The following is a 26,157-nucleotide window of genomic DNA, read 5'->3' as shown; positions in this document are numbered from 1 at the left end:
TATTTATATTTATATTTATATTATTTGTATGTATAAACTACGTTTTATATCTTATAAATTACAGTTCTAATTTGGAGTTATCGTCGAAGTCTATTCGCAAGGCGTGCTCGTGTTGAACTGACTTTCCCGGCGTGGCGAAAAGTCTCAACACAGTCCTCTTAACGAAGGTCCTTCAAGGGCCCTTGAAGGGCCTTCGAGTGTGGTCTACAACTCTACAATGGGCCCTGCGCTCGTCACTGGGGTCCGGTCCCCTACGCGACGCCTTGTCACTCGTCGTGCCCCATGTTTATGTGGTAAGTGTCGGAATTTCCAACAATATTACATACAGGGTGTCTCAAAAGTCGAGGAGGAGCCGGAAATCGGAGGTAGCTGAGACGATTCTAAACAACAATTTCCTTTGCAAAAATGTCGTATGGGACTTCGTTAAGGAGATATTAAGCGAAAACCCCGACCAATCAGAGCGCGCGTAGCCTTCGCTACCGCGGCCGCTCGAACGGTCTACGCGCGCTCTGATTGGTCGGGGTTTTCGCTTAATATCTCCTTAACGAAGTCCCATCCGACATTTTTGCAAAGTAAATTGTTGTTCAGAATCGTCACAGCTACCCCCAATTTCCGGCTCCTCCCCGACTTTTGGGATACCCTGTATATTGATAGGTGCGTTGTTTCGTCATTGTTTCTTCGTCGGTATTACTTTTGTTACAAAGTAATCGATAATGTTAATTTAGTCGAATAATTGTGGCAATTTACAACTTCTGGTATCGATACACTTGTACTCGATAAATGGACGATGCATAACGGTTTAATTCGTGAAGATAAATTGTCTGAACTTTGTCTACAGCTTGGACTTTGAGTACGTATAAGGAGAGTCAAATGGAGTTAATGTTTTGGCCTGCATCGACGAATACGCTATCAAGGACAATTTATCGCATGAATGATAAATAAAGATATCACTGTATTTCAGTTCTCTGTATTATTAAAACCCGTATGAAAGTCCATCGGCAAATATGTGTTCCGCTTGGTGACACGGGTTAAGCGTCACGTGACGGAAAATACTTTAAAAAGGGAAATAAATGTAATTAAATAAAATGTAGAAATTGTAATCATACGTAGCCGCGCTGTACACGGTGACAGTATAGCCATCTGTCGATGGGCGTCCTAAGTTTAATCTTAGTACCGACACAAACGAAGTTATCGACGAAACAACGTGCGGAAACAGTTTCTACTGTTTATGCTAGATGGCGTTAAAAATGACTGGATTGTGGCGGTCCCTTCGGTGAAGTTTAAAACAACCGCTATACCAAATTATCAAAAAGAATTTAGATCAATTATTGTTTATCGCAAATTCTCGATCGGTTTATATTTACATTAGACTCGTAACATTAACTAACAGTGTATCTAAGGCAGGATCTGCTGGCATACTTTATCTTCTACTCTCGTTCATAATACAAATGATTTGTTTTCCGTAATATACCGACAGTACAAACATATTCGCGCATCCTATTACATTCGTTTAAACATAATATGCCTAATTAACTTAACAGTCGTAGACAAGGGACAAAGGAGATTAGATATTACGTTGGAACATTTTTGTTTCGCGATTCGCTAAGAAGAGTCTAGTAGAGCCAGTTGTTATAAGTTATAACTGTTAGAAGAAACGCTCAAGTATCGAAAATGAAACGAACCGAAGCTTGATCGGTCCATGGACCATATTCAATTGCTTATCTCCAACAGAATACACGTATGCATCGATGTATACTGATTCTAATGCATACGTATCCACTGTCATTGCCTACTTCAAACAACAAGAATATGATAACGCTATCTCTAACGCTATTCTCGATGGCTATTCCGATCGAATCGCGAACAAAAACTTTTTCGTATCACGGAAAAAAAGAATTTCTGAACCCGTGTTTACGAGACCTTAAGATAAGTAGATTACACTCTTCAAGTTCGACAACTTGCTTCGCTTACACTCTATATAGTAATCGCGTGGAAAAGACGACGACCTTGTTATCAATAGCAGCCTTCTTTCGAACGATACACTTCAACTTTCCACACGCTGATTATTTTACGATTGGTCAGTATGTATCTCTTCTTTGACTGAAATACATCGACTTCGTTGGCAATTTAACACGCGTTGTCTCGCTCTTCCAACATGTGAGTTTTACATTAAGCGTTGCTGTGTCATTTTAATTCGATTAGAACATGGTACTTTGGCCCATACGTTTCGGTATGTCGTCGGATTCACGTATCGATAAAATCGCACACGTTCGCTGAGAGGGAGATAGTTATGGAATAGCGAGGAAAGTGTGTATTCGCGAGAAAAAAAGGAGCTACCATACATTCGCGCATTCAACTTTCAATCGTCGCACCTTTCTCATTTCTAACTCGTCCGCGTGTAACTATGCATTGCGCGATATCGGGATACCGTTGAGACGAATCATACCGTTGATCTTTTTGTATTCCAATTAAACGCACTTTATTTTTGAACGCGATAAGTGACGCGACCGCAAAATTGCTTTATTATTATACTGTCTGTGCTTGTAGCCAGGTCGGAAGACTTCGAAGAAGAAAGATCGAGAGACCACCCGATTAATCGGTGAACCGAGATCGCAAGCCTACGAAATTTTTCGCGAAGATGAAGATTGCTGTGATCGGCGCTGGATCTGCTGGTCTCGCGGCTCTGCGACATTGCACTTCCGGTACATACGACTGCGAAGTAGTTTGTTACGAGAAAACAGACCAAGTAGGAGGCACATGGGTCTACGTAGAAGAAACTGGTTTGGACCGATACGGTTTACCGGTGCACTCCAGTATGTACAAAAATTTAAGGTAAAATTACGTGTCGTACGTACACAATATTCTATGAATTTTAACATATCGGGCTGTTTGGAAAGTCCATGCCGATTTTTACTAGACGGTACGGGTCTGAATATGTCGGAATGGCTGAAAACAAATATAACATGTGTACATTTCTTAAAAGGTGGAAAAGTTGTGGAACAAAATGACACATGTATAATTCAATAAATATACATCAACATTCAAATACGCCTTTGAATTTTTCTTAAAAGTACGCACGAACTTTCCGGACAACCCAATACAACATATTTCGTTTATTGCGATAATACCTTACATACCTTGAATTATCATCGTTTACATTAACAAGAAATTTATTCGTACTCTACAGAACGAATCTACCCAAGGAAGTGATGGGGTACCCCGATTACCCGATTCCGGATACTCCGGCAAGTTATTTGACTCGCACGCAAATACTCGGATTTTTGAACTCGTATTGCGACCATTTTGATCTACGCAAGTATATTCGGGTATCCCTTTTTCTTTTACAAAGTAAATTACGGCCAGCATTTTTCTAGGCGAGACGTACCACGGAAATTCTATTTTGCAGTTTCTCCGCAACGTCGAGTTGGTTAAGCCGACGGACGGAGGGGACCGGAAGTGGACGATCAAGGTGAAAGATTTGCAGAAGAATACTGTCACGAACGAATCGTTCGACGCTGTTATGGTATGCAATGGTCATTACTTCAAGCCCAGTGTTCCAAACCTGAAAGGCCGGAACACTTTTCAGGGCCAACAATTGCACAGTCACGATTACAGGACACCTGACGTATTCCTTGATAAAACCGTTGTTGTTCTCGGCGCAGGACCTTCCGGTACGTTATTATACAGGGTGGACGATTATAGAAGACACTGAAACATCTGGAGAATCTAACGTCGGATCAAGAATAGTGGGTAACCAACTCTGCAAGAATCCAAATCTGCAATCAAAATTTGGGGTTCCCATTCAAGTTTTTTATCGAGACGAACGACTTTCGTTACCCGCTTTTCTTCATCCGATGCATAATTCTCGAGATATTTCAATGTCTTCAGATAAATCGTTCACCCTGTGTAACACATGGAACTTTACTGTATACATCTGCAGTAAAGACTGGATAAGTGACTCAAACATTGGAATCATCCAGTCGAGGTTTCTACTCTGTGTTTACATTTGGCTCGAGTCGAACGTCGAACGTGGAAAAGGACAGAGATTTAAAGAGAAAAAGGTCCGAGAAAAAAAAAGCAGTCGGCAGAAGCGTATAGGTGAGAGACAGTAGTAACAATAAGTCTCACCGATATCTCAATTAGAATCATATTACGCTGCTCGCTCGCTGAGCATCAAAAGGCAACCCAAGTGGTGGGTACAGTCATCTTCCATTTATCCAGTCAATCCTGTCTCGCACTTATCCAGTCTTTACTCGGGCATAGAGACATTTTACATGATATAATTAAGCTCATTCCGTGTAATTAATATGCCGTGGGTTCTCGATTGATAACGACAGGAATGGATTTGGCTTTGGAGATATCGACGAAGGCAACGCGTGTAATTTTGAGTCATCACTCGAAGGACCCTATAGGCACTGTTTTTCCTGATAACGTAATTCAGGTAATTGCCGAACAAAGAAATCGTACGAAACGATTTATAGCGTTTATAGCGTTCGAATGTTTAGAAACCGGATGTGAAGGAGTTAACCGAAAATGGCGTTCTCTTCGATGACGGTTCCAGCGAATCTGTAGATGTAGTTTTCTATTGTACAGGTATGTTTCGATTAGTTTTATGTGATAAACGATATCCAAGTAACGTTCCTTTCATCGTAGGATACGAGTATAGTTTTCCATTTTTGGACCCAACGTGCGGTGTACGGGTGGACTCGAATATGGTCACGCCGTTGTGGAAGCACCTTGTGTCGATCGAAAATCCCACCCTTGCTTTAATCGGTATTCCGTTTTATGTCTGCGCATTCAGTATGTTCGATTTGCAGGTACGGTTAAAGAAGGAGCTTAATGCTTTTATAGAAGGACAGGTGTATTCCACGGAAAGAAATTTAGTAGGAATTATTGGCCGTAGGTCCGGTTTGTTCTGAAATTCTGGTTCGGTAAAAAAGACTTTCCGACCAAGGCGGACATGCTGCAAGACGAGAAAGATGAATTGGAGAAGCGTGCGACTGAGGGTCTTCGGAAGAGGCACTTCCACCAGATGGGATTCAAACAAGGCATTTATTACGACGATCTTGCAAATACTGCAGGAATAACGCCTCTACCTCCGGTGCTTACGAAACTGCACAACGAGAGTAGCACGCGCTTTTTAGACGACTTGTTACATTACAGAGAGGCCAGATACAAAGTAATCGATGACTATAATTTCATTCAACTTTAAACTCCGATTTCGTATATAACACAAGCTAAATACCTGTTATTCTTGCATAAATTTCATAAAAACGATTCGAACTGCTACCGGAGTTTTTCTTCTGTTTTGTACATCCGTGTTACCGAAACGAAAATATACGTATGTGTATAAGGTTTTTCCGTTTCAATTGAAATTATTGTGTCTTCGTACGATAAACGGATTTTTCATTTACAAAATAAAATGAAAACATTTCCTTTGTATCTCGATCGTATACATCCGATCCGAATACTCGACTTTTTTCGTGTACTTGACGTAATTTTTGTTACTCTTTCGAAGTTTGTCTTTTTTATCGGAATGCATTTTACAATTGAATATTGCGCCACAAAAGTAGTACGTAATCCGACCGCGAGGTGATAGTTGAACAGATTCGTCGGTTAAATGCCTCAGTTGCATTGCATGTGAACCGTGCGGTGCCAGAGTGCCACTCTGCCACTGCCAGTGTCGTGTGGTCGTGTGTGATGTAGCTTACGACGAATGCCAGTACGTTTCACTCCATTATTATTTCGAAAATGATGAGCATTCCCGCGGTTCCGAAGTGATTCAGTGCTGAAATATTTCAGTCCGTTTTCACGGCTGAGCCACGATGATCGAATCAATAGAGAATCACGTCGTTGGAAATCAGTGTAAGTAAATCACCGTGGAAAAAACTGCCTACGGAATATACGTTTTCCTAGCTCGTACTGTATCATTATTTCCCACTTCGCGAATTTTCATGCCAATCTCGATCTCGTTCTACGAACGCGTGCGAGAAAGAAAGAGAGGCTACGAATAACGTTTTTTTTCATCCCAAGGTATGCGTGAAAATAACGTTAGATTCCACGATCGCGTCTCTCGAACGAAAACTTATTTACGTTCCAAGAGAGCCACGGGCACGTTACTTTCGTAGATAGAAAGTTGCATTCAATGATGCGCGATATGTGGGCTACGCACAGGCTCTCTCGGGTGAACGCATTCGTAAGAATGCATTCACGTTCACGGTGTAGTGTTCCTCTCCTACTTTATGTAATTTTACCGCGGACACCTGTCCATCGGCTCGTCCGGAGTATTATGTGTACTGGCGTGTGTGCGCCGGTGTCAGAAAGCCAGCTTTCCGTTCACTGTCAACATTTTCGTCTATCCCTTATCTGTCAGATATTTGGAATCGCAGATAAAAGTATTTTCGGGCCGTGAGTCCCGAGGCATACCGATCTGGATAACGCGATTACCGTGCGCGAAGAATTAATCCCAAAGCAACGGGAGAAATGTTTAGAAATGTTGCATAAAAGGTGTCGCAACGCACGAAATATAATCTGTAATCCTGATAGGGTATATCGTTACCAGTAACAGTATTTCTTGTCTACTGTAAATATCTGTAGTTTTATAGTTACTTGATGTATGATTTTTCACATCTATGTGATTCATGTAAAACACTGGTTTACTTGTAATAATCACGTATAAACGAAAAGAAAATGCATATGTATTCATGAACTGTTCATATTTTGTAACTTTATTATTATTCATTAGGGTATTAAGGTGAAACTCGAGGAATCATAAAATGGCTACGAAAACAGAGGACGCAACATCTATTGATAATACCAACGATGGTATACAAATATATATGTTTAATTGTCCATGAATGTCATGTTATACATTGTGTAACAATGTATCTTGCGCATTGTTATATGTTATTGTAATCTATGTAATTCCAGGAGAAAGCATGGACAAAGAGGTATTAGCAATTAGTGGCACTGATGAAACTGGTCATCGTATTCCACCTACATATTTGTACAATACTGGTTCAGAACCAAATACAGGAATATCCAATCAAGAACACAGCAATAGAAGTCGTAATCATGCCACAAACGACCAGTTAGGACCTCTGCCACCAAATTGGGAGAAGGCTTACACAGAAACTGGAGAAGTTTATTTCATAGAGTATGTGCAAAATATATTTACCATTGAAAATGAACTTAGTTTGTCAATTTACACATATGTATCAATGATGATATTACAGCCATAATACAGGCACCTCGCACTGGCTAGATCCACGCTTATCTAAATTTCAAAAACGATCTCTAGAGGAATGCTTGGATGATGAATTACCTTACGGTTGGGAGAAAATAGATGATACTCTCTATGGTACATATTTTATAGACCACGTAAATCGTAGAACCCAGTATGAAAATCCGGTACTGCAAGCTAAACGTGCGCAACAAGGTTTAGGAGAAAGAAAGAGTCCTAATTTTACCAGAAATCCTGACAAACTAAAAGGTCAGAGAATCCGGACAACGCTAATCAAAAGTTCACGGGGGCTGGGATTCACTATTGTTGGTGGGGATGATTCGGTAGAAGAATTTTTACAAATAAAAAGCGTTGTACCTAATGGTCCGGCGTGGTTAGATGGAAAATTACAAACTGGTAGCGTATAAAATTATATTACGACAGAAACGATCCGTAATAATACTAGAATTATTTTAGCATAAAATACTATAAATTACAGGAGATGTCTTAGTGTATGTTAACGATACATGCGTTTTGGGTTTCACGCATAACGAAATGGTAAATGTTTTTAAATCCATTGGCAGTGGTGAGACTGTTACGTTAGAAGTATGCCGTGGTTATCCATTACCGTTTGATCCAAACGATCCGAATACGGAAGTTGTTACCACAATTGCTGTTAATGCACCAGGTAAAAAGCATGCTAAGTAATTGTATATTTTTATTAGAAGAATAAATTCTATTTCCTCAGACATTTTAACAGAAGATCCCAGGATGTACATGGATCTGGATCCTGCTCTGCAAAGCAATGATCGTTTCAATTTTCTGGACTCTACATTTTTGCCAGTGCATAGCCTTCAAAATGGTGAAAATCTTGCTACAACTTCGGTCAATTCAATGCCAGATCTCTGCATATCAGACAAAATTAATACGATTAAAAGGCCCAGTAGCACGGACATTCTTTTGTCGGAAAGCAGCGATTTAAACGATTGTAAAGATTCACCGATGTCTTCCAAACCGGAATTTTTCAGTATTGCAATAGTGAAGGGAACCATGGGCTTTGGATTTACAATAGCAGATTCTGCTCACGGTCAGAAAGTAAAAAAAATTTTAGATCGTCAACGGTGTAAAAATTTGATGGAAGGTGACATTTTAGTCAACATAAATGAAATTAACGTGAGAAACATGTGTCACTCCGAAGTAGTGCAAGTTCTGAAAGATTGTCCTCGCAACGAAGAAGCGCTAATACATGTACAAAGAACAACATCAAAGTCAAACGAAAAGAAAGAAAAGAATTCGCAAGACTTTTTTAGAAGTAAGACGCCAACTGCTGATATTTACAGCACTCAAACAAAGGCTGTTGTACCCAGCCGACCAAAAACACCACTTATAGATACCAGAAATCATCCAAAATCGCCAACAAATGATGCAATTAGATCAAATTGGAATGAGCAAAGTGAAAACGAACTAAATCCACTCGATAATCGATATAAATACGCGGAATATACTCATGGCATGTATTATACCGATCCATATAAAGCAAATATTACAAATTTATCCGATAATTTTGTTGCGATGACAAATTTAGATGACGATTCTGTAAGAAATATTACGAAAAGAGATTGGGTTACAAACGACAAATTAAATATAAACAATGACGTATATTCTATCGATATACCTCATCACGATAACATGTTAAAACAAAACGGATGTTTGCATTCAGATTATTATAAAGAATTGTATACATCGCAGTCTCATTCCCAATATAGCGAGCAAGATTATAATGTATATTCTATTGGCCAAGAACAAAATGTTGATACCGGTGAAATATGGGATAAACGGAAAGAGACTACGAGTTTCGAACACGAGCAACCACATTCCAGTTCGATACCACGGCAAGTATTACAATTGTATCAAATTGGCATATGAGTTCTTGTAAATTTATGGATGAATATCTAAATTTTAGGTATCCTCAGTATACCAACGAATTAGTATGCCCAATTGTGCCTGATATAGAATGGATAGAAACATTGGTAACTTTAGTGAGGCAAGATACAGGTTTTGGATTTAGGATAGTAGGTGGCACGGAGGAAGGATCTCAAGTGAGTTAAATAATTGCTAACATCTATGATCGTGGGAAATCAAAGGTATTGATAATGTAACTGTCAGCAGGTCTCAGTTGGACATATAGTACCCGGTGGTGCAGCCGATTTAGATAACAGACTGAATACAGGTGATCTTATTATGTCTGTCGACGGTGAAAGTGTTATGAATTCGTCGCACCACCACGTTGTTCAGTTAATGATAGCCGCAGCTCAAAATGGCAGGGTTACCTTAGGTATACGCCGCAGAATTAACACGCAAGAACATCTTCCAGAAAACCTTCAAACTTCATACAGTAGACAAATGAATCTCCAATATCCTTACGACGTGACAGTCACTAGAATGGAAAATGAAGGTTTTGGCTTCGTAATAATTTCTTCGGTTAACAAAGCAGGTTCAACGATCGGTAGAATAATCGAAGGTTCGCCCGCGGAAAGATGCGGACGATTAAATGTCGGAGATCATATTCTTGCTGTTAATCATGTAGATATTACAAATGTCTGTCACAAGGACATTGTAAATTTAATTAAAGACTCTGGGTATTCTGTTACATTGACGATCGGTTATCCTCTTGATGATTGTTGCAGTAATACTTCTCTTTCCCAAAAGGTATTTCTGATCTTCTTTGTTATGTGTTTAGTTAGACATATATGACATAATCTAAAATATTTTAGGATGAACCAACGTGTGACGGAGATGGTGGCCAGTACCATGCTGTAGAATTAACTCGCGGAACTCGAGGATTTGGCTTTAGTATTCGCGGAGGACGTGAATTTCAAAATATGCCGTTATTTGTTTTACAAATTGCGGAAAATGGTCCTGCATCTATCGATAATCGATTAAGGGTAAATATACTATTATTGGAATACAGTAATTTATTAAACTTGTGCTACAAATGTTTTGTGTTGATAATTATCTTCAGGTGGGAGATCAAATAATTGAAATAAATGGAATCAATACTAAGAATATGACACACACAGAGGCCATTGAAATTATACGAAACGGTGGGCCATCCGTCCGACTTTTAGTTCGACGTGGTTGTCAAATGCCTTCAGTGGTAGGTGCTCCTCCACACCTCTACGATATGAATATATGAGATTAACCATTTTATGTAACACCATATTAATCTTAAAAGAATTAACGGTATTTACTTATGCAAGTGACGATACTAATGCTAACGTCGCCTCTGTGTAACTTTTCTCAATAATTTTACACGAAGCTTCGGATGTTTAACATTAGGTACCAATAATAAGAAACAAAATAGTTAAAGACAATACGAGAAAGGAAAGAATGATTTGCAAGAAATTGTTTTATTACAGTGATAATTAGATTAATAACTGTTTTGCACTACTAAGACATTTGGTACAGAAATATCTGATGCAAAAGGAAAACAGTGTGTTATATTGTATATTTTATGGAGTTGGTTATACATATACGTAGGTATGTAGCAAGATAAATACTTTTTTATATGCGACATGTCGAAATTAAGTGTTACAAGTGTTAAAACCATTCACATGTCGTACAGCTTTCATATTCAATAGTATTATTTACACGGGCTTGAAATTATACATATTCAATATTAATGCAAATACTAAGGACATGGTTGTTGAATCTCAATGAAATACTTTATAATTGTATTCATATTAATTTAAAGTAAGAAATCTCTGTAAACTTTTAGTTGAGGAAGGGGATTCAGGAATGATCTTTCTTAAATCTATGAATGTGACTTGTAAGAAAGCCCGATTTATAGGGTAATACTTGCTCACTCTAACAAGATTGGACTGGTGCTAACTCTGTATTTAAATGATCTAATTACTGAAAGGAAAAGAATATTAATTCATCCTAACACGTGTGATAGCTTGAGAGTATTGTGCCTTGCGCGTGTTCCATATTTAATAACAAAATTACTAAGTAAACGCTTAAGCTTTTGAAGTAATTATAAATGTTTATTGAACTTCATTGTAGAGTAATCTCACAATCGACCAAATAAGTATTCAACCGATTGATGAGGGCACCCCACGCCGACATTTATTGAAATTACACGAGATGGGTGTGCACCCTAAAAAACGTCAGAAAGTTCGATTTTTCATTTTACTAAACTGCTGTTCATCCAAAAATAGATATTTATGATAAACGTATATACCATAAACGACAATTATATTTTGGTCGTGTCTACGTTATTAGTTCGATAAGTTGATGTTTTAATATTAACTTTTGGGAACAGAATCTCCTCAAGATTGTTTACCGTATATTCGGTGACTTTAAATTTTTAAATTGTGAATTTACAATAGAGTTAATTGTGCAAAACGTCTGGCTGTAAAGATATGTGAGATGTCAATGGAGTATAATCTATTTGTACTAGCAAATAGTATCGATACTCGTGTACCACATAGAAGTCAGTTATTTTAGTATTTATATAGGGAACCAATTTTGCACTGATAATTTTCTGAATAAGAGAAATTTTAGACTGTTAAGATATTAACTACATTTAATGTTTTCACATTCTCTTTCGTAAACGTATACATTTAAATATTCATCCTATAACATTATCGTGGCCTTGATCGTGAATTTAAATACTTTCCAGCATGAACGAACTGTTTTATATTTTCAGCAGAATTTTCAAATGAATACTGTCGATATTGTTTTAAGTATTTATTATGACTGTACGAAATATGTATGTGTAGCAATAATTAAATTAAGCACTGATACAACCAAAGAAGCATATGCACTCATCGATCGCTTTGTTTTGAAGCGCAATGCAGATCAATGTAAACTGCATTATCTATTTAACGTATTCTTTTTAAACGTTGCTTCTTTCTTTCCGAGTACCTGGTAGCATTTGTAATAAACAAATGGCGACCGAGGTAACATCCTGGATTAGCTTGTGAGATCAGAAAAAATCTTTTATTATCGAAACAGCCTCTTCCTGTCTTTTTGCGATAATTAGATACATTGAATGTTTAAAAACTAATAAATATATTTTTTTACTAGTAAGTTCATAATGACTAGGAAAAGAAATGTTGTTTGGTAAAAGAAATAAGTAAGAGTGGATTAGATTATATTTTTAAATCTCATTAATGTAAAGAAAGACCAGCGTTTATCGAACTTGAAAATAGCCGCATAAAAACGTCATTGTTCATTATTTGCTTGAATAAGGGACTTTACTATACACCATATAAATGATAAGCAATTGTAATTGCATTTAAAGAGGATCATACTTTAATCTATACTGTAGTTATTGTGTTTATTTTTTATAATTATATATGTATACATATACAAAATTTGTATATTATGTAGGATATCATAAATAATTTCAGAATAATTGTAAATACATACATATATATATATATATACCTTTTTTAAAATTATACGATATTACTATTAATAATTCTAAGCTTTGCGGAAGAAGCAATAATTTTTCAATTGAAATGTATTGACAGTTCTTGTAATTGCATATTAAAAAAATAACTCCATGTCTTCTACATTAATACTATGATATTGTTTCTTGCCAAGGTATGTTATATGCATTTACAGAAAGTATTTTCTGAAATTCCTGGTCAGAACTATTTTGGCACTGAACATTCTACAGCATTTCGTCACTGCCTCATCGTTTTGTAATTATAATTCATCGATTACAATGGTACGAATAAATTCTGAAACATTGATGTTGTTACGACAATTTTATTATATTTATTATATCACTGTTGATACATGTATTAATAATAAATAGCTACAGTTAATAATCCTAATTTATCTTGTAATTGAAATGAAATGAAAATAAAGTTTAATTCTTCTGTAAAATTTAACCGTATCATAGAGGAAAAATACTGGATTTCATCTATCGCAAAACCTATTCAGACAACGACACTAAATATAATGGTGTGCACCTTTATTTTATGTACGCAAATTTTAATTGAAAACTATAAATCAGTGTCATTAGTATAATTGGTGTTGTTGTTAATACGTTCATTGGGTCACAAGAAAAAGGTTTAATATATAATAAACGTAAAAATGCATTTCATGGACCAAAAATGATATTAAAAATTTTGAAAGCTTGGATCAGAACCCTTGGTGTTTTGTGCCAGTGGCGTCATCGGTGGGAAAACGCCCAAGTTTCTCCTCATACAGTTCCTATTTTTACTGCTAGATGGCGCAATTTTTATCGACAAATGGCGCCATCTAGTGTAAAAAATAGTGACTAACTTCACTAAAAGCTTGGGCGATTTTCCACTGATAGCGCCACTGGTATTAAATCATGCGCCATCTAACGGAAATAGTGGAAACTATTTTTACTACAAACTTGGGAGTTTTCTCACAGATGGCGCAATTGATATAAAACCACTCGCCATCTAGCGTCAAGAATAGAAATTAACTTTATTACAAATTTAGGTGTTTTCCAGCCGATGGCGCTACTGCTATTAAACCATCATCTAGCTGCATCGAGAATTTACAAATTTACAAATTTCTTGTATAGAAATATTCATTTTATTGAAATTTTATTTTAAGACTATAACTGATTAGCAACTGTTTTCTGCTGTTAAACGAAACCACGTTTTCGTTTAACATTGACAGATTTCCCAATAGTTCAGTGACGATCACATGAAACAATGAAACCTGCGCCTACATTTCCAAGAAAGCGACGCTTGACGTCTCGGTCGTGACGTCAGCCACTGTCGTTAAACTACGATGTTCGAAATACGTGTTTTCTATTCATTTTACGTCCGAGTTCTTTTTAAACAATTAAATCTTATACTCGAAAGTATCTCGTGGAACTTGAAATTCGTAGAAACGAGTGACGAGGGTATTTGACTGGTTTTTCATGTCGTCGGTTGATCGTCGACATGTTGGCACCACTGTCGATTGATCGCACGTATTTTACCCAGAATGTATATCGTAAGTATATATTTATTCGTAGGTCCCTCTGGGCGAATGTAAACAGAATTTTTTCACAAATATGAAGTGACACGACCGATTGATGTGGCTGGCGTTTGTGATACCGTGCCGTGAAATCGCGTTTATGGTGCGCTCCGCGAGGTTCCGTGTTCGTTGAATCTCAAAGTGCTTTACGGTGACCAGAAGATATATTCAGCTGGTAGAACGGGTTCGCATTCGACCGCCCCGTAGTGTAGTTGAGTTTAGTGAAGTGGACTGGAAACGAGTATAGTGTACATGGTAGCACGATGAGGAATCTGCGAAAACGTTTCGATCACTCGCTGACGGTGAGTACATTCTCAGAAATGATTAGATATTCGAACGAACGACCGTTTAGGATTTTCCCAGCTCTTACAAAATATGTCGTGTCGGCCGATTTCTCCGCGAAACGGAACCCATGCTTCTTCAACAGCAGATTTTCCCAAGTAATCGATCGCGTTCCTTTTTTTTTTTTTACATTTCCTAGACGACACTACAAACTTTCGTACGAAAATGAACCTGTTACGTGCATTGTTTCGCGTATGTATGCTGTGTGCACGCGTGCGTTGTATATGTAAGGCCAGCATTCATGAGATCTCACCATCATACAGGCAGCCATACGTATACGTATACGCACACATATATATATATACTTCTGTATATACTATATATATACATGTACATATACGCGAGCAAGACGGAATACGAGGTATGAGCATCTACAAGGAACGCGTTACGTTGTGAGCATAGGAACGTATGCTCGTAAATAAACGATTGTAACGCTTTCAATGCGATACGCGTCTCAAATATCTGCAAGAATGCTCCGTAGTTTAATGGTAGAACCAGTTGTGTACCGCATCGTACTAAATAATTGTGTAGAAATACTGCACCCTATATCACATATATATATACATATATCTATATCTGTATAATTCTTTCTTTTTTTATTTTTCTCTGTTTCGCATGCGCCACGATCGCGATGACTGATTACGTTTTAGAGTTATCAGCTTTTCCTATTACTTCGTTAATTATTTGTTTTTAGTAAATAGCAACAACGACGAGCTGTGATTCACGAATCTATTTAATGGATATGTTAATAACGTAAAAGACTACAAACGTGTACAACCTGTATCGATAATTTTTGTTTGACTCGTTTTATCTGTATTTTACATCGTTAGAATTTATTATTATACAGTGTCTTTTTTTGAAGTAACAAAGCGTCGTATTTCGAGTTAGTTGTTATTACAGTAGCGCACCAAGATTGTTGTAATTTTTTTTCGCGTAGACAGATAATTGTTTTATATTGTACAAATTTTGTAAGATGTAAAACATCAGTTAATTCTCTACGAAAATGTTTTCAGATACGCAACATGCATTTTTATAAAGAACATACAAATTTTCAAAAAGTATTTCGATAAGTCTAAGACTAATTTTTAAGTTAATACATTTCCAATACTAGTTTTACATGATTTTACACTGTATTATTTAAATTAGAATTCTTAAAATCTAGTTTTGAACTACCTTTAAACAATGGTACTTAATCTGTAGCAATAAACAATTCATTACTCAAGCTTTTGTCAGAGTGTTTCTTTGATCTTTGTTTGTCTACTCATTTGGTATGCACCTATGGTATAATATAGTAGCATTTAATAAATGAGTTTCATACTTCTTAGATTATTCATGGCCTTGATTTTACCAATCAGAAATATATTTGATCTCGTTAATATCTGCCTTATCTTCACCTTCTATGATCATAAGGATTCAGTCATGGTGGAACTTTGGAGCTGTGTTGATGCATGTTACTTTAAAATGTTTCATTTTTCCCTATCTCATGGTTTTGATTTGATGTATCGTATTGTTACGGTATGGTAATATTGTTTGTTTCTTTTCAGTGATGGGAGCACAAGATGTCTTCAACCAAAGCAAGTCTCAAAAGGCTACTACAAGAAATGTTTCAATTTTCACTGTCAGATTCGAAAGGTGCATCAAGACATGATATTGTTAAATCTTTGGACGTGCATAGGATGACAGAGACTCTGTGTTGTGATTCAGAGAAATGTGAAAATAAAAGTAATCATGTAATAACTAATACTTGTCTCTCTCAGGAGAAGGACATTTTTAACAGAATAGAAAATGAATTGCGTGACACAGCAGAAACTGGAGTAATTGTTAAATATTCTTCCGACATATGCTCGGTCAATCACTGTATATCTAGAGAAGATGTTAATCATTGTATTTGTAAATGTGATATAATGCATTGTCCGAAACAGAAAGAAATTGTAAATAATTACGTATGTTCCAATACGTGCAATTTGTGGAAAACTCAAGCAAATAAGCTTTTGCTATTACCAATTACAAAAAAAGTTGGTACACAGTGGAGAAATTGTTTTTGGAGACAATTTTTAATCTCCTTTATTATTTTATTGTGTACAACATTATGCAATGCAGATCCAAATCAGTGTGCAGTTGGCCTCCAAACACCTGGAAGTAAGTTTAATTGATTTATTTGATAAATAAATCTAATATTTCTAAAATAATTTAACAAATAGAACAGCTACTTTAAATTGCATATTAGAAAAGTAATTTTTAGATGCAAAACTAATAAGAATATTAATTATTCGTTTCTCGTGTCGTCCTAGTGCAGCTTGGTTTATAAATAAACCTTGTACCTTTCTTCTCCTTTTGGAATTCTAGCTTGATGCTAAATGCATGTATCTATATTTAATGCACTGGATGCAGAGTAGAAGCTAAAATTTAGAGTAAATTCACAGTATACTCTATTAAATTAGTCATGTTTTCTATATAATATATATCATAAATTAATAAACAATCTTAAATGAATTACTTTAAATATTGTATATATTTTTCCCTTAAGGAACTTGGCCTCAAGGTGATATTGTTCTTGAACATTGTAAACCTCCGAAAACACATTGTCAACCTTTAAAAATACTTTGTATATTGAATCAAACATTTGTGGACAATAACTTTCGTGGAAAAAATGCCTCAGATCTTGTATTCTTTCGCAATGCAAGAGAGATGGAACCAGAATGTATTACAATTGTTAATGAAACTACAATATCATTGGATGTAGAAAGCCCCCCACCTGCAGAAGACATGTATTATTGTAGACTGAGGCTAGATAATGATAAAAACAAACAATATACATCAGTTTGTTTAAACAAGGTTGTAGTTGGATGTAAGTATTTTACATCTGCAGTATGCAGATTCTAATAAATAGTGTCATTCATACATCCTTATCAGGATAGGTCAAAAGGTACTTTACAGAGACAAGAGCAAGCATTGAGAGCCTGCTTTCATTAGAATTATACGAATACTATTTAATATGTCTGTATCTTAGAATTCATATTTGACTATCATTCAAGATAAGACCTTTTACATAGTGAACTTCATATATAAAGAGAGCCATTTATAATCATCCCTAGTATAATATGTTTCTCTTAAAACTTACTTCTATCTAAAAAAAGAAATCTTCTACCGAAAAAATATTAAATCGATTTACTAAGTATCCATTAATTGTTTATAGTTAAACCTGAAGAGCCAGAAAATTTTACTTGTATATCTCGTAATTGGGAAAATTTGACCTGTACATGGGATCCTGTCCAGAACTACGTTACAACAAAATTCACGCTTGTGTTCAAATTGCCGGGAAGAGCAGGTGGGCGAATGTTATTTCCATGCCCAAAAGAACCTCAAAAAACTCAAAAACCGAATACGTGTTTTTGGGATACAACTACAAACCCAATTTATCGACAACCTTACGAAAACTATACGTTTATACTCACCGCGGAAAATGTGCTAGGAAACGCTAGTTTCGAGTATAAATTTCATCATTATGCTCACAGTATGTATTTATTATTTCTATAATCAATCTTGGTATGTTAAGACTTCAATGATAAAGATAATGTAAATGTTTCTAGTTATTCCTGCAAAGCCGGCTAATCTGTCAGTTATTAATAAAACATCCGAAAGTGCATTATTATACTGGAACATACCTTTTCCAATGCAAACTTTTCCACCTGGTTTACATCATAGAATAATGTATCAAAACCAGTGGGATCATCAGAAAGATTGGGAAGTAATCGATATTACAAATGATAATCGCACGCATAAGAGATATTATAATTTGACTGGATTAAAGTATGCCAACACTGGCTACGATGTACGAGTTTTCATGAGAAGTGCTGTCGCGACAGGGGAAGATAAATGGAGTCAGTTTAGTGACGTTACTTTCAGAACGTCGCCGAAATTACCCGATCGTCCTCCAAAAACCGATATTGGAAGTTTCGAAATAGCGGAAAATAGCGCTAACAGAGACGTGTATTTGTATTGGCAAGCTATACCATCATATCTAGAAAATGGTGTCAACTTTAGGTACGAGATTCGTCATGTGAAAGAGAATGGACGAAAATTGTCACTTCTTCTAAATGAAACTACAACAACCTATATTAAAGTCAAAGTCAGCTTCTACAGTCATACATTTGAAGTCATTGCAAAAAATATTGTTGGAGCAAACAAGGAACGAGCTACAATTTTTGTTCCTAGTCGAAGCGAAACACCCCGTGAACCGATAGCATTCACAAAAATTGCGTTTGAAAAAGGCTTGCACGAGTTATCCTGGAAGCCACCTATGAATACAGAAATCACAAATTACACAATTTTTTGGTGCGATAATGTACGCGATCGTCCGTATCAGTGCACTGGTTACCTAGACTGGGTCCATGTATCGAAGAATGTAACAGTCTACAATATGACAGTGCCGGATCCTGACAAAGTTTACCAATTTGCGATTTCTACGAATACGAATAAGGGAAGTAGTGGAATGGTATGGGCTTCGTGTACCGTAATTTATAACAAGGATATCGGAAAAATAAAATCGGTGTGGATAAATGGAATTGGCTCCGATTTTATCGAAGTTAGGTGGAATTTAGAGTGTTCGGATCGCATTGGAATCGTCGAGGGATTCAATATTTACTACTGCCCTATTGTTTCGCCATTGAACTCGATCTGCAAAGGTGCGAAACTGAATACAACGATAAAAGGAGATCGTCACACTACGAACGGAAGAGTGAACAATTTGAAACCGTATACAACGTATATGCTGACTGTTGCTATTTTAACAAAAACTGGAGAAGGAGTGCACGGTGATCCTTTATTCAATACAACACTTGAAGCTGCACCATCAACTCCACCGCATGATGTTAAAATTGTTAATGTGACGAACACGACAATGTTCATCACGTGGAAACCACCGGATGCAATGAACGGTGTATTGCGTTACTACAAGGTGTATTATAATAAAGAAGTACAAGAAGTCGATGAAGCAAATCACATCGAATTGAAGGGTCTACTAGCACACACGAATTACAACATTAGCATAGCAGCGTGTACTGTAGCTTGCAGTACAGAGTCACCTATAATCCATGAAACCACGAAGATTGGAGTACCGGGGAAAATGAATGTGCCCAATGTGCGCTTCGTGAATTCTAGCCAAGTGATCGTCATATGGAATAAACCTCAATACTCAGCTGGTCACTTGAACTATTACGAAATATCTTCGAACGATGGTGAAGTTCAAAATAGTACAAGTACAGGTAATATTGTGAAAGATAAATGTATTTGTTGGGAATGCGATTTCATTGTTTGTATTATTTTTTTTTCTTTTTGGCATTGCAGAAGCTCAATTAGCTATTCCTGATTGCAAGACTGTAGGACGAGAACGACTGTATCAATTTCGTGTAAGAGCTATTAATATTGCGCCGGGTAACGTACATTTAAAGGGTCCATGGTCTGAACCTGGTGAGGGAAATTGTTACAGTGATGGTAAGTTACCATTTAATTTCATATGTCTTACTCTTTATCTTTACGTGAAAACAATTATTTAACAATTTAATTACACTACAGGACCATCGTTTAGTATGTGGGTAATATGGGTGATAGGAGGCATTACTATTCTCGCGATTCTCCTTTGTCTTGGACACGTTTTAAAGAGGTATAGAATGTGTATATATATATATTGTTCAGTATAAAATATTTTATAGAACAAATGTTATCCGACTAACTGTTTCATTTATTGTAGAATGTGGTTGAAATGCAAAGCTATGCAAGATGTTGAAGTGAAATTACCACCGGGACTGGCACCGAACATGGTAATGTGTAGTTCTTACAAGAACAGATATTGTATTATTAGAAGATTTGACTTTGGTTACTTACGTGTTGTATATTTTGATTACAGAAACTTCTTCAGAAGGTTGGTGAACAACACATACGACAATCTTCTGCTGATTCAAGCGGTTGTTCCAGTGGACAAGAATCTGTTACCTCGTCTCTCACGTCAGATTCTCAAGTTTCTAGTGACAGTGGTACCGAGATAGATCCTATGCCAGTGTCACCCAATAAATTATTAGAAACTTTACCAGCTTGGGAATCTTCGAGTCTGCGTCAAAGAAATGTTGGAATTACAAGACCAGGATTTACAACAGAAACAGCGCGTTGGGAACCTTATGTGAAGGTTGCAAAGTCTGGGGAGCCCATTATTGGAGACACATTATCCTTGGCGCGATCCACGCCAAATTTAACCGACAGTACAGGCTGTACGACTTCTCAACATACTTGGTCCTCGACTGGTTACATCAGTATGCCATCGTCAGAGGAACTGTCGAGCAATCCAAGCCCTGTTTCTAAAGAAACTTTAACTACTGGTGGCTACAGCGTTATAGGCTCGGTGCCAAAGCCAGTGAAATCAAAATCCGAAGATGACAGTGATCTAACGGAATCCACAGCGGATACGTTGATACCCATTAAAGCGGAAACTAAACCTATTAATCCATATATAACCTTAGCCTCTTTGGAACAGAAACAAAAGGACAAGAAAACAATCGATGCTTTGGGTGATTTAGATGATTTGACGTTTACCGAGACGAACAAATCAAAACTGGAATCCTTAATTCCATTCTCTACTTCTGATAAAACTTCCAAACCGTATGTGCAAACGGGTTTGATCGATCCATTGAAGAAAAAACCGTTCACTTTAAGCGGTATTGAGGGAGGTGGAAGAAGTACGATAATATCCACTCCATTCGCATCAACATCTCTGACTGACTCGTGCAACAAACCATTCGTTTCCTCTTTCGCGAGTCCAATGTCATTGCCCTCCACTTTGGATTCTTCTTCGAAACCGTACGTTTCCATATCCTCGATTCCCGAGGTTTCGAAAAAGTCAAGTTTCCAACCGACCGTATCGGAGCCTTCGCAGAAGTCCTGTGTACTTCAAGCGTCTACGACTGACGGATCGAAGCCTTATGTTCTAGCGAGTTCCGTGTTCCAAATGTTGCAACAACAACAAGTGGGGAAACCAGAAGTGTCCATTTCGGAAACGATAGAGAATCGAAGTGACGAAGATTCTATAACGACATATCCTTTGTGTTGGCAGACTGGTGGTACAAAACCAAGTTCGAAGTTAGATCCAGAGAAGCCTATTATTACGGCCAAACAGAGCACTGGTTACGTTACCATAGCGGAAAATCCAAAGCTAGATCAACATAGATCGTCGACAGTCTCGTCGCCGTACGTGCAGCACGAAAGGTTTGAAAAACCACTGCCACAGAACACCGCCGGACAGTCAGACGAACAATACAGTAAAGTGACTGTTGTGCCAAGTACTGTTCAATGAAAAGAAGAGATGCGAATGTATCGATTCTGGCAGTGAGCTTGTACTTGTCGGTTCGTATGAATTTCCTTCAACACAGGAACCTCTTCCTAATGAACTAAAGTGGTGCAATACGATTTAACGTTTGTAGGTGCTTTCGAAATATAATCGACAACAGTAAGCTCTACATTTGTTTTTTATCAGTATAGTATTTAGATCGAAGACTTGAAAAATACGAAATTGAAAGAAACTGTGCGTCCTAAGGGAGGTGGACATGCTAGTGTCTATATATCTACGGCGGTGTGTTTTCCGGGATCTTGCGCGAAACAGCATGACTCGATGTCGCATTACGACTGAAAGCGTAATTAAAGAAGAATATCGTATACAACGATACATTCGGTATGAGGACATATCGAACAGAAAATAACCTCATTTGTGAAAGTATGTACAAAACGAATTACTTTTATATTGTATATCGTGCAATGTGATGTAAGAATCACTAGCAACGCCATAGCATAAGGATACATAGTTTAAGTAAATTATGTGGCATACATTCATTGACAAACAGCTTGTGTCGGAACAATCAAATTTCTTTGCTGACTATCTATGGCAGTAAAACAATTATCATTGTAAAGTCAATAGTCATTTAATCATTGTGAAGCTTTTAATCAACTCTTTGTGAAAATATTCACGTTTCGAATACGTTCAAAATAAATCTAAGATCTTTCAAAATATCTTTATTCAAATATCATGCCGAGAATGCATTGCAAAAACAGTTACTTGCAATTTTGATCTTTTTCGCGGTTAGCGTAACTAAAACAGAAATTTTTGATATTCGAATCATTTGTTTGTTAAAGCCGTGGAGTACGTACAGAGGTTATAACGATTTTTGCTGAACTACATTTGTACGCGCAATTTGTTTATCTGTATATATAAGTTACAAATCGTTCCTGTAGTATTTTACTATCGCTAGCAATGATTGACAGAAAATATACAGTAAAAGGAAACTATGATAACGAGTACAGGGTCAAGGATAATAAGATAAGGAAAGACTAATCAAAGTGGAGTTCTGAGACCAGTTATATTTTGCATGTTTCTTACGTATTTCAATATCTGTTGAAAATTTAGACATACCAGAAAACAAACGTTCTATATTGTTTCCGTTTTAATATCTTTGCTGACTTCACTGCAAATTTTTAGTGAAACTACAATCATTTTTAACTTTTATCAGCAAATAAATTGTTTTAAACGTTGTTATTTTTTGTTCAAAGAAAGGTTATTTTAAGGACACAAGATCATTTGTACAGTTTAAACGGACTATTTTGATGGTCAGCAAAGTTGAATGAATTTGGAAATACTAGAATGTTGAAGAAGTGCTGGTACATCAATTGAATACTATACTTTACAGAAATTTTAAGGAACTATGCAATGCCATTGAATCATTTATGCTAAAAAAAAAAAACAAGAATATATATGCATAATACCTTAAGCTAGTCATTGACGGGGTACATGAGTTTATACAGGCCTTTTTTAACGCTTATGTTTTCTACATTATCATCAATTTCAATATTAATAATTTGTTGGTAATCGGAACATATCATATTTTAAAGCATTACTCTTAATCAATTCATTGAACGATCTTCGTGATAATCAATTTGCAAAAGAAATTTATATAAAGTAAAGATCATAATAGACATCGAGAAAAAAAAGTAAAAAATTGACCTTTCTTGCATCGTGAACAATCAAATTCATCGATCACTTTTTGTAATTGCGTATCAATCGTCTGTACTTGACCTCGGGTTGCAAAATCGAACAACTCAATTACTCACCAATATACCAGTTCAAAAAAGGCCTGGGAGGATGTATATCCGAGTTATTTCACAAGTTCAAACAATTTCTCTTAACGAATTTGTGGAAAGTATATGCTAATCAAGAAAAAATAACAATAAAAAAAAAAATGTTGTTTGTACTTGTGAAATGATATGTAATAAGTTTCATGGAACAAATTGACGTCCATGGAACTGTCTCTGGAGCGAGCTTACGTATACTCGTATGTTATTGTTGTTACTAAGAGATGAATCGCTAATATTTAATGAGTCGCGTGTAACATGTAAATGCTACCTAGTTTGTAACAATATTAAGTTGAAAAGAGGAATAAACACAATCGATGGACGTCCGGTGCATCGTGATGCATTCTATCAACAGAATACATATACTTTTTACGTAGGGACATGTGTGCACAGAGTGTTTAAAAATGCGTAATTGAAATAACACCACGAGGAGAAAATTTTAACTAAACGATTCGCTCGGAAAATATTCCACGTAAGGATCCTTGCAAAAGTGTAGTAAAAGGAAAACAAAATATTAATTAGTTGTATAGTTGTCTTATAAAAACAAAGTGAGAAGTAAATGCACGCAAGATTTTGAATATGCTCATGTTGAGATAATTAGGTATTTTTCACGATAAAAGCTTATTAGATTGATTTAGTGGAAATAATCGAGCGCTATCTACTTTGTTAGGTTTTACATGTCTACATTGTACATACAATATATATCTATTATTATCTATTTTTGTTACATATTTATAAACGAGAAAAGAACTACTTTATCGCATACTAAATATATATATATATATATATTTATATATGTATATTTAGTCTAGACTAAAAAGTTTTAAACGATGGAATTGTGGTTTAAGTGATTTATATATATATATAATTATATATATATATAATGTAGCGATGACCTACGAATACGTGACATACGTAAGACATATTTCTATCATTACAACATTTATCTTTATCGATTAATTTGCCTTGCAGAGATCGAGCATATATAGAGCGCGTATATTCATGATTTCTTTTCTTTAATGTAATCAAACAATTCTTGTATAATTTAGTTGAATAGTGAATAGTTCGTTACGAATGTTTATAATGTTTATGTTACAATTATCATTGATATTGCGGGAGCTCGGTGTTATCAATGACAAAAAATTAATTGACGAAACCCTGTTTAAAATTAATGGTGTGATCAGTAATGAAATATTAATTGACGAAACCCCGTTTACAATGAAAGGAAAAGTCTAGCATATTAAAATCACAGTTACGTAGTAGAGACAATCTCAGTGCAATGACACGCGAATAATCGAATAATGTAAATATTAACTGCTTCATTTTTCTCGATTTTTTACATGTAATATAATCATACCGTATCATGTTTTTTTACTGAGCTCCCTGATTGTAGATTTTTTTATATATATTCAGAGTGCAGTGAATTGTTGAGACAAATTATCAGATTTTGATTACAATATTTGTTGTTAATTCAGGAGAGAAAAACGTGTTCGAAAATTATACTCTCACGTATTTTACGTGCCTTTGTATTTCTGCGTATTAATTCGAAGACTCGATCGTTTCCAAAAAGCTTCGTTATTTGCGATTAATGTTTATTCTTCAAAGAACACATATAGTATTTGTGAACAGACAAAATTTTATTGAAATTTAACCGACAATGGACATTTGCAAATATAGGATTATATTTTGTAGAAATATACGAACACTATGCTAAAATTAATCGTGGGATACTGTGATTGTAAATCTTCTGTTCGAATCAAAATTACAAGTTCTGTAAATTAATGTCTGTAATAATATTTGAAACTATATTGATGTTCTAAATGGAAACAGTTAGTGACGTAGACTCGATTGTTTGCAATAAAACATTAAAAACATTTAATAACAGTATTCCAGGGTTAACAGCCTGATTTTCCTGATAACCTTAAATTGCGTCAAGGTGACTCCATACTAATTCTAATGACATCTTGTACAGAGTATTGTAAAATATATTTTTACTACATTTTTTTTTGGTTTTATTATTTATTTCTTATATACATGGAATTGTGCTTAAGTTTATCTCTGTACGACCGCTGTTCTTATGCCATTATTATATATGCCATGCCGTCGAGGCTTGCCATTTTATGTAGGTTCATTTTACAATTAATCCCAAAGTTATTTTGTTTTCAATACTCATACACGGATCGTTGATACAAAAGGCTATAAGAATTCTTTGTAAAACTTATCTTCAATCAATGCTGTTGATAAGCGCTTTAAAAGCCATTTACTTTATAATGATTATGCTGAAATATATAACATTTATATTGACGTAATGTATTTTATCTTCTCATTTTATGATGAATTCCCTTCATTGTTGATTTACGTGTGTTTATTAACCTTACTATTACGGATAAAGTATAAAAGTTATATGG

The 26,157-nt window shown here is 36.0% G+C and overlaps 3 protein-coding genes across 15 annotated transcripts; all 3 read left to right on the top strand.

Annotated features, from left to right (window-relative positions):
- Window positions 1–1,864: 1,864 nt before the first annotated feature.
- LOC128890700 (dimethylaniline monooxygenase [N-oxide-forming] 2-like) lies at window positions 1,865–5,357 on the top strand. 3 transcript variants are annotated; one of them, XM_054149430.1, is made up of 8 exons: window positions 1,865–2,077; window positions 2,548–2,832; window positions 3,188–3,326; window positions 3,407–3,671; window positions 4,338–4,441; window positions 4,506–4,593; window positions 4,654–4,817; window positions 4,904–5,357. In XM_054149430.1, the coding sequence occupies exons 2-8, from the start codon at window positions 2,639–2,641 to the stop codon at window positions 5,210–5,212; spliced, it is 1,263 nt and encodes a 420-aa protein (XP_054005405.1). In that variant the 5' UTR covers window positions 1,865–2,077; window positions 2,548–2,638; the 3' UTR covers window positions 5,213–5,357. The 3 variants fall into 3 exon arrangements, with proteins under 3 accessions (XP_054005405.1, XP_054005406.1, XP_054005404.1); XM_054149431.1 differs by having other exon boundaries at window positions 1,865–2,081; XM_054149429.1 differs by having other exon boundaries at window positions 2,006–2,157.
- A 128-nt stretch (window positions 5,358–5,485) lies between these two features.
- Window positions 5,486–13,028, top strand: LOC128890695 (membrane-associated guanylate kinase, WW and PDZ domain-containing protein 1-like). Of its 10 annotated transcripts, none has more exons than XR_008460659.1 (12): window positions 5,486–5,865; window positions 6,746–6,825; window positions 6,931–7,156; window positions 7,236–7,639; window positions 7,722–7,910; window positions 7,971–9,114; window positions 9,186–9,321; window positions 9,389–9,931; window positions 9,997–10,167; window positions 10,245–10,379; window positions 10,642–10,762; window positions 11,001–11,431. XR_008460659.1 is itself a non-coding variant. In XM_054149415.1 (11 exons), the coding sequence occupies exons 2-11, from the start codon at window positions 6,777–6,779 to the stop codon at window positions 11,450–11,452; spliced, it is 3,150 nt and encodes a 1,049-aa protein (XP_054005390.1). In that variant the 5' UTR covers window positions 5,486–5,865; window positions 6,746–6,776; the 3' UTR covers window positions 11,453–13,028. The 10 variants fall into 10 exon arrangements, 5 of the variants coding, with proteins under 5 accessions (XP_054005390.1, XP_054005389.1, XP_054005388.1 ...); XR_008460660.1 differs by having other exon boundaries at window positions 11,288–11,424; XR_008460656.1 differs by having other exon boundaries at window positions 10,245–10,561; window positions 10,642–11,431.
- Window positions 13,029–13,810: 782 nt separating this feature from the next.
- LOC128890692 (uncharacterized) lies at window positions 13,811–26,053 on the top strand. Of its 2 annotated transcripts, none has more exons than XM_054149404.1 (9): window positions 13,811–14,541; window positions 16,126–16,720; window positions 17,109–17,429; window positions 17,778–18,095; window positions 18,172–19,845; window positions 19,928–20,074; window positions 20,156–20,243; window positions 20,331–20,400; window positions 20,487–26,053. In XM_054149404.1, exons 2-9 carry the CDS (start codon window positions 16,141–16,143, stop codon window positions 21,921–21,923), a joined length of 4,635 nt encoding a protein of 1,544 aa, XP_054005379.1. In that variant the 5' UTR covers window positions 13,811–14,541; window positions 16,126–16,140; the 3' UTR covers window positions 21,924–26,053. The 2 variants fall into 2 exon arrangements, with proteins under 2 accessions (XP_054005379.1, XP_054005380.1); XM_054149405.1 differs by lacking the exon at window positions 13,811–14,541 and adding an exon at window positions 15,145–15,334.
- The last annotated feature ends 104 nt before the right edge of the window (window positions 26,054–26,157 follow it).

The sequence above is a fragment of the Hylaeus anthracinus genome, unplaced genomic scaffold (genome assembly GCF_026225885.1).
Source record: "Hylaeus anthracinus isolate JK02 unplaced genomic scaffold, UHH_iyHylAnth1.0_haploid 12001, whole genome shotgun sequence".
NCBI classification, from domain to species: domain Eukaryota; kingdom Metazoa; phylum Arthropoda; class Insecta; order Hymenoptera; family Colletidae; genus Hylaeus; species Hylaeus anthracinus.
The sequence above is the reverse complement of the archived record's forward strand: the minus strand, read 5'-3'. Positions and strand labels throughout refer to the sequence as shown.

Coding starts and splice junctions, on each gene's coding strand:
- LOC128890700 (XM_054149430.1), top strand. CDS start 2,639: ATGAAGATTGCTGTGATCGGCGCTGGATCTGCTGGTCTCGCGGCTCTG. Junction 3,327..3,406: donor ATCTACGCAAGTATATTCGG/GTATCCCTTTTT, acceptor TCTATTTTGCAG/TTTCTCCGCAACGTCGAGTT. Junction 4,818..4,903: donor TCAGTATGTTCGATTTGCAG/GTACGGTTAAAG, acceptor TATTGGCCGTAG/GTCCGGTTTGTTCTGAAATT.
- LOC128890695 (XM_054149413.1), top strand. CDS start 6,777: ATGGCTACGAAAACAGAGGACGCAACATCTATTGATAATACCAACGAT. Junction 7,640..7,721: donor AGATGGAAAATTACAAACTG/GTAGCGTATAAA, acceptor TATAAATTACAG/GAGATGTCTTAGTGTATGTT. Junction 7,911..7,970: donor AATTGCTGTTAATGCACCAG/GTAAAAAGCATG, acceptor CTATTTCCTCAG/ACATTTTAACAGAAGATCCC.
- LOC128890692 (XM_054149404.1), top strand. CDS start 16,141: ATGTCTTCAACCAAAGCAAGTCTCAAAAGGCTACTACAAGAAATGTTT. Junction 16,721..17,108: donor TGGCCTCCAAACACCTGGAA/GTAAGTTTAATT, acceptor TTTTCCCTTAAG/GAACTTGGCCTCAAGGTGAT. Junction 20,244..20,330: donor CTTGGACACGTTTTAAAGAG/GTATAGAATGTG, acceptor CATTTATTGTAG/AATGTGGTTGAAATGCAAAG.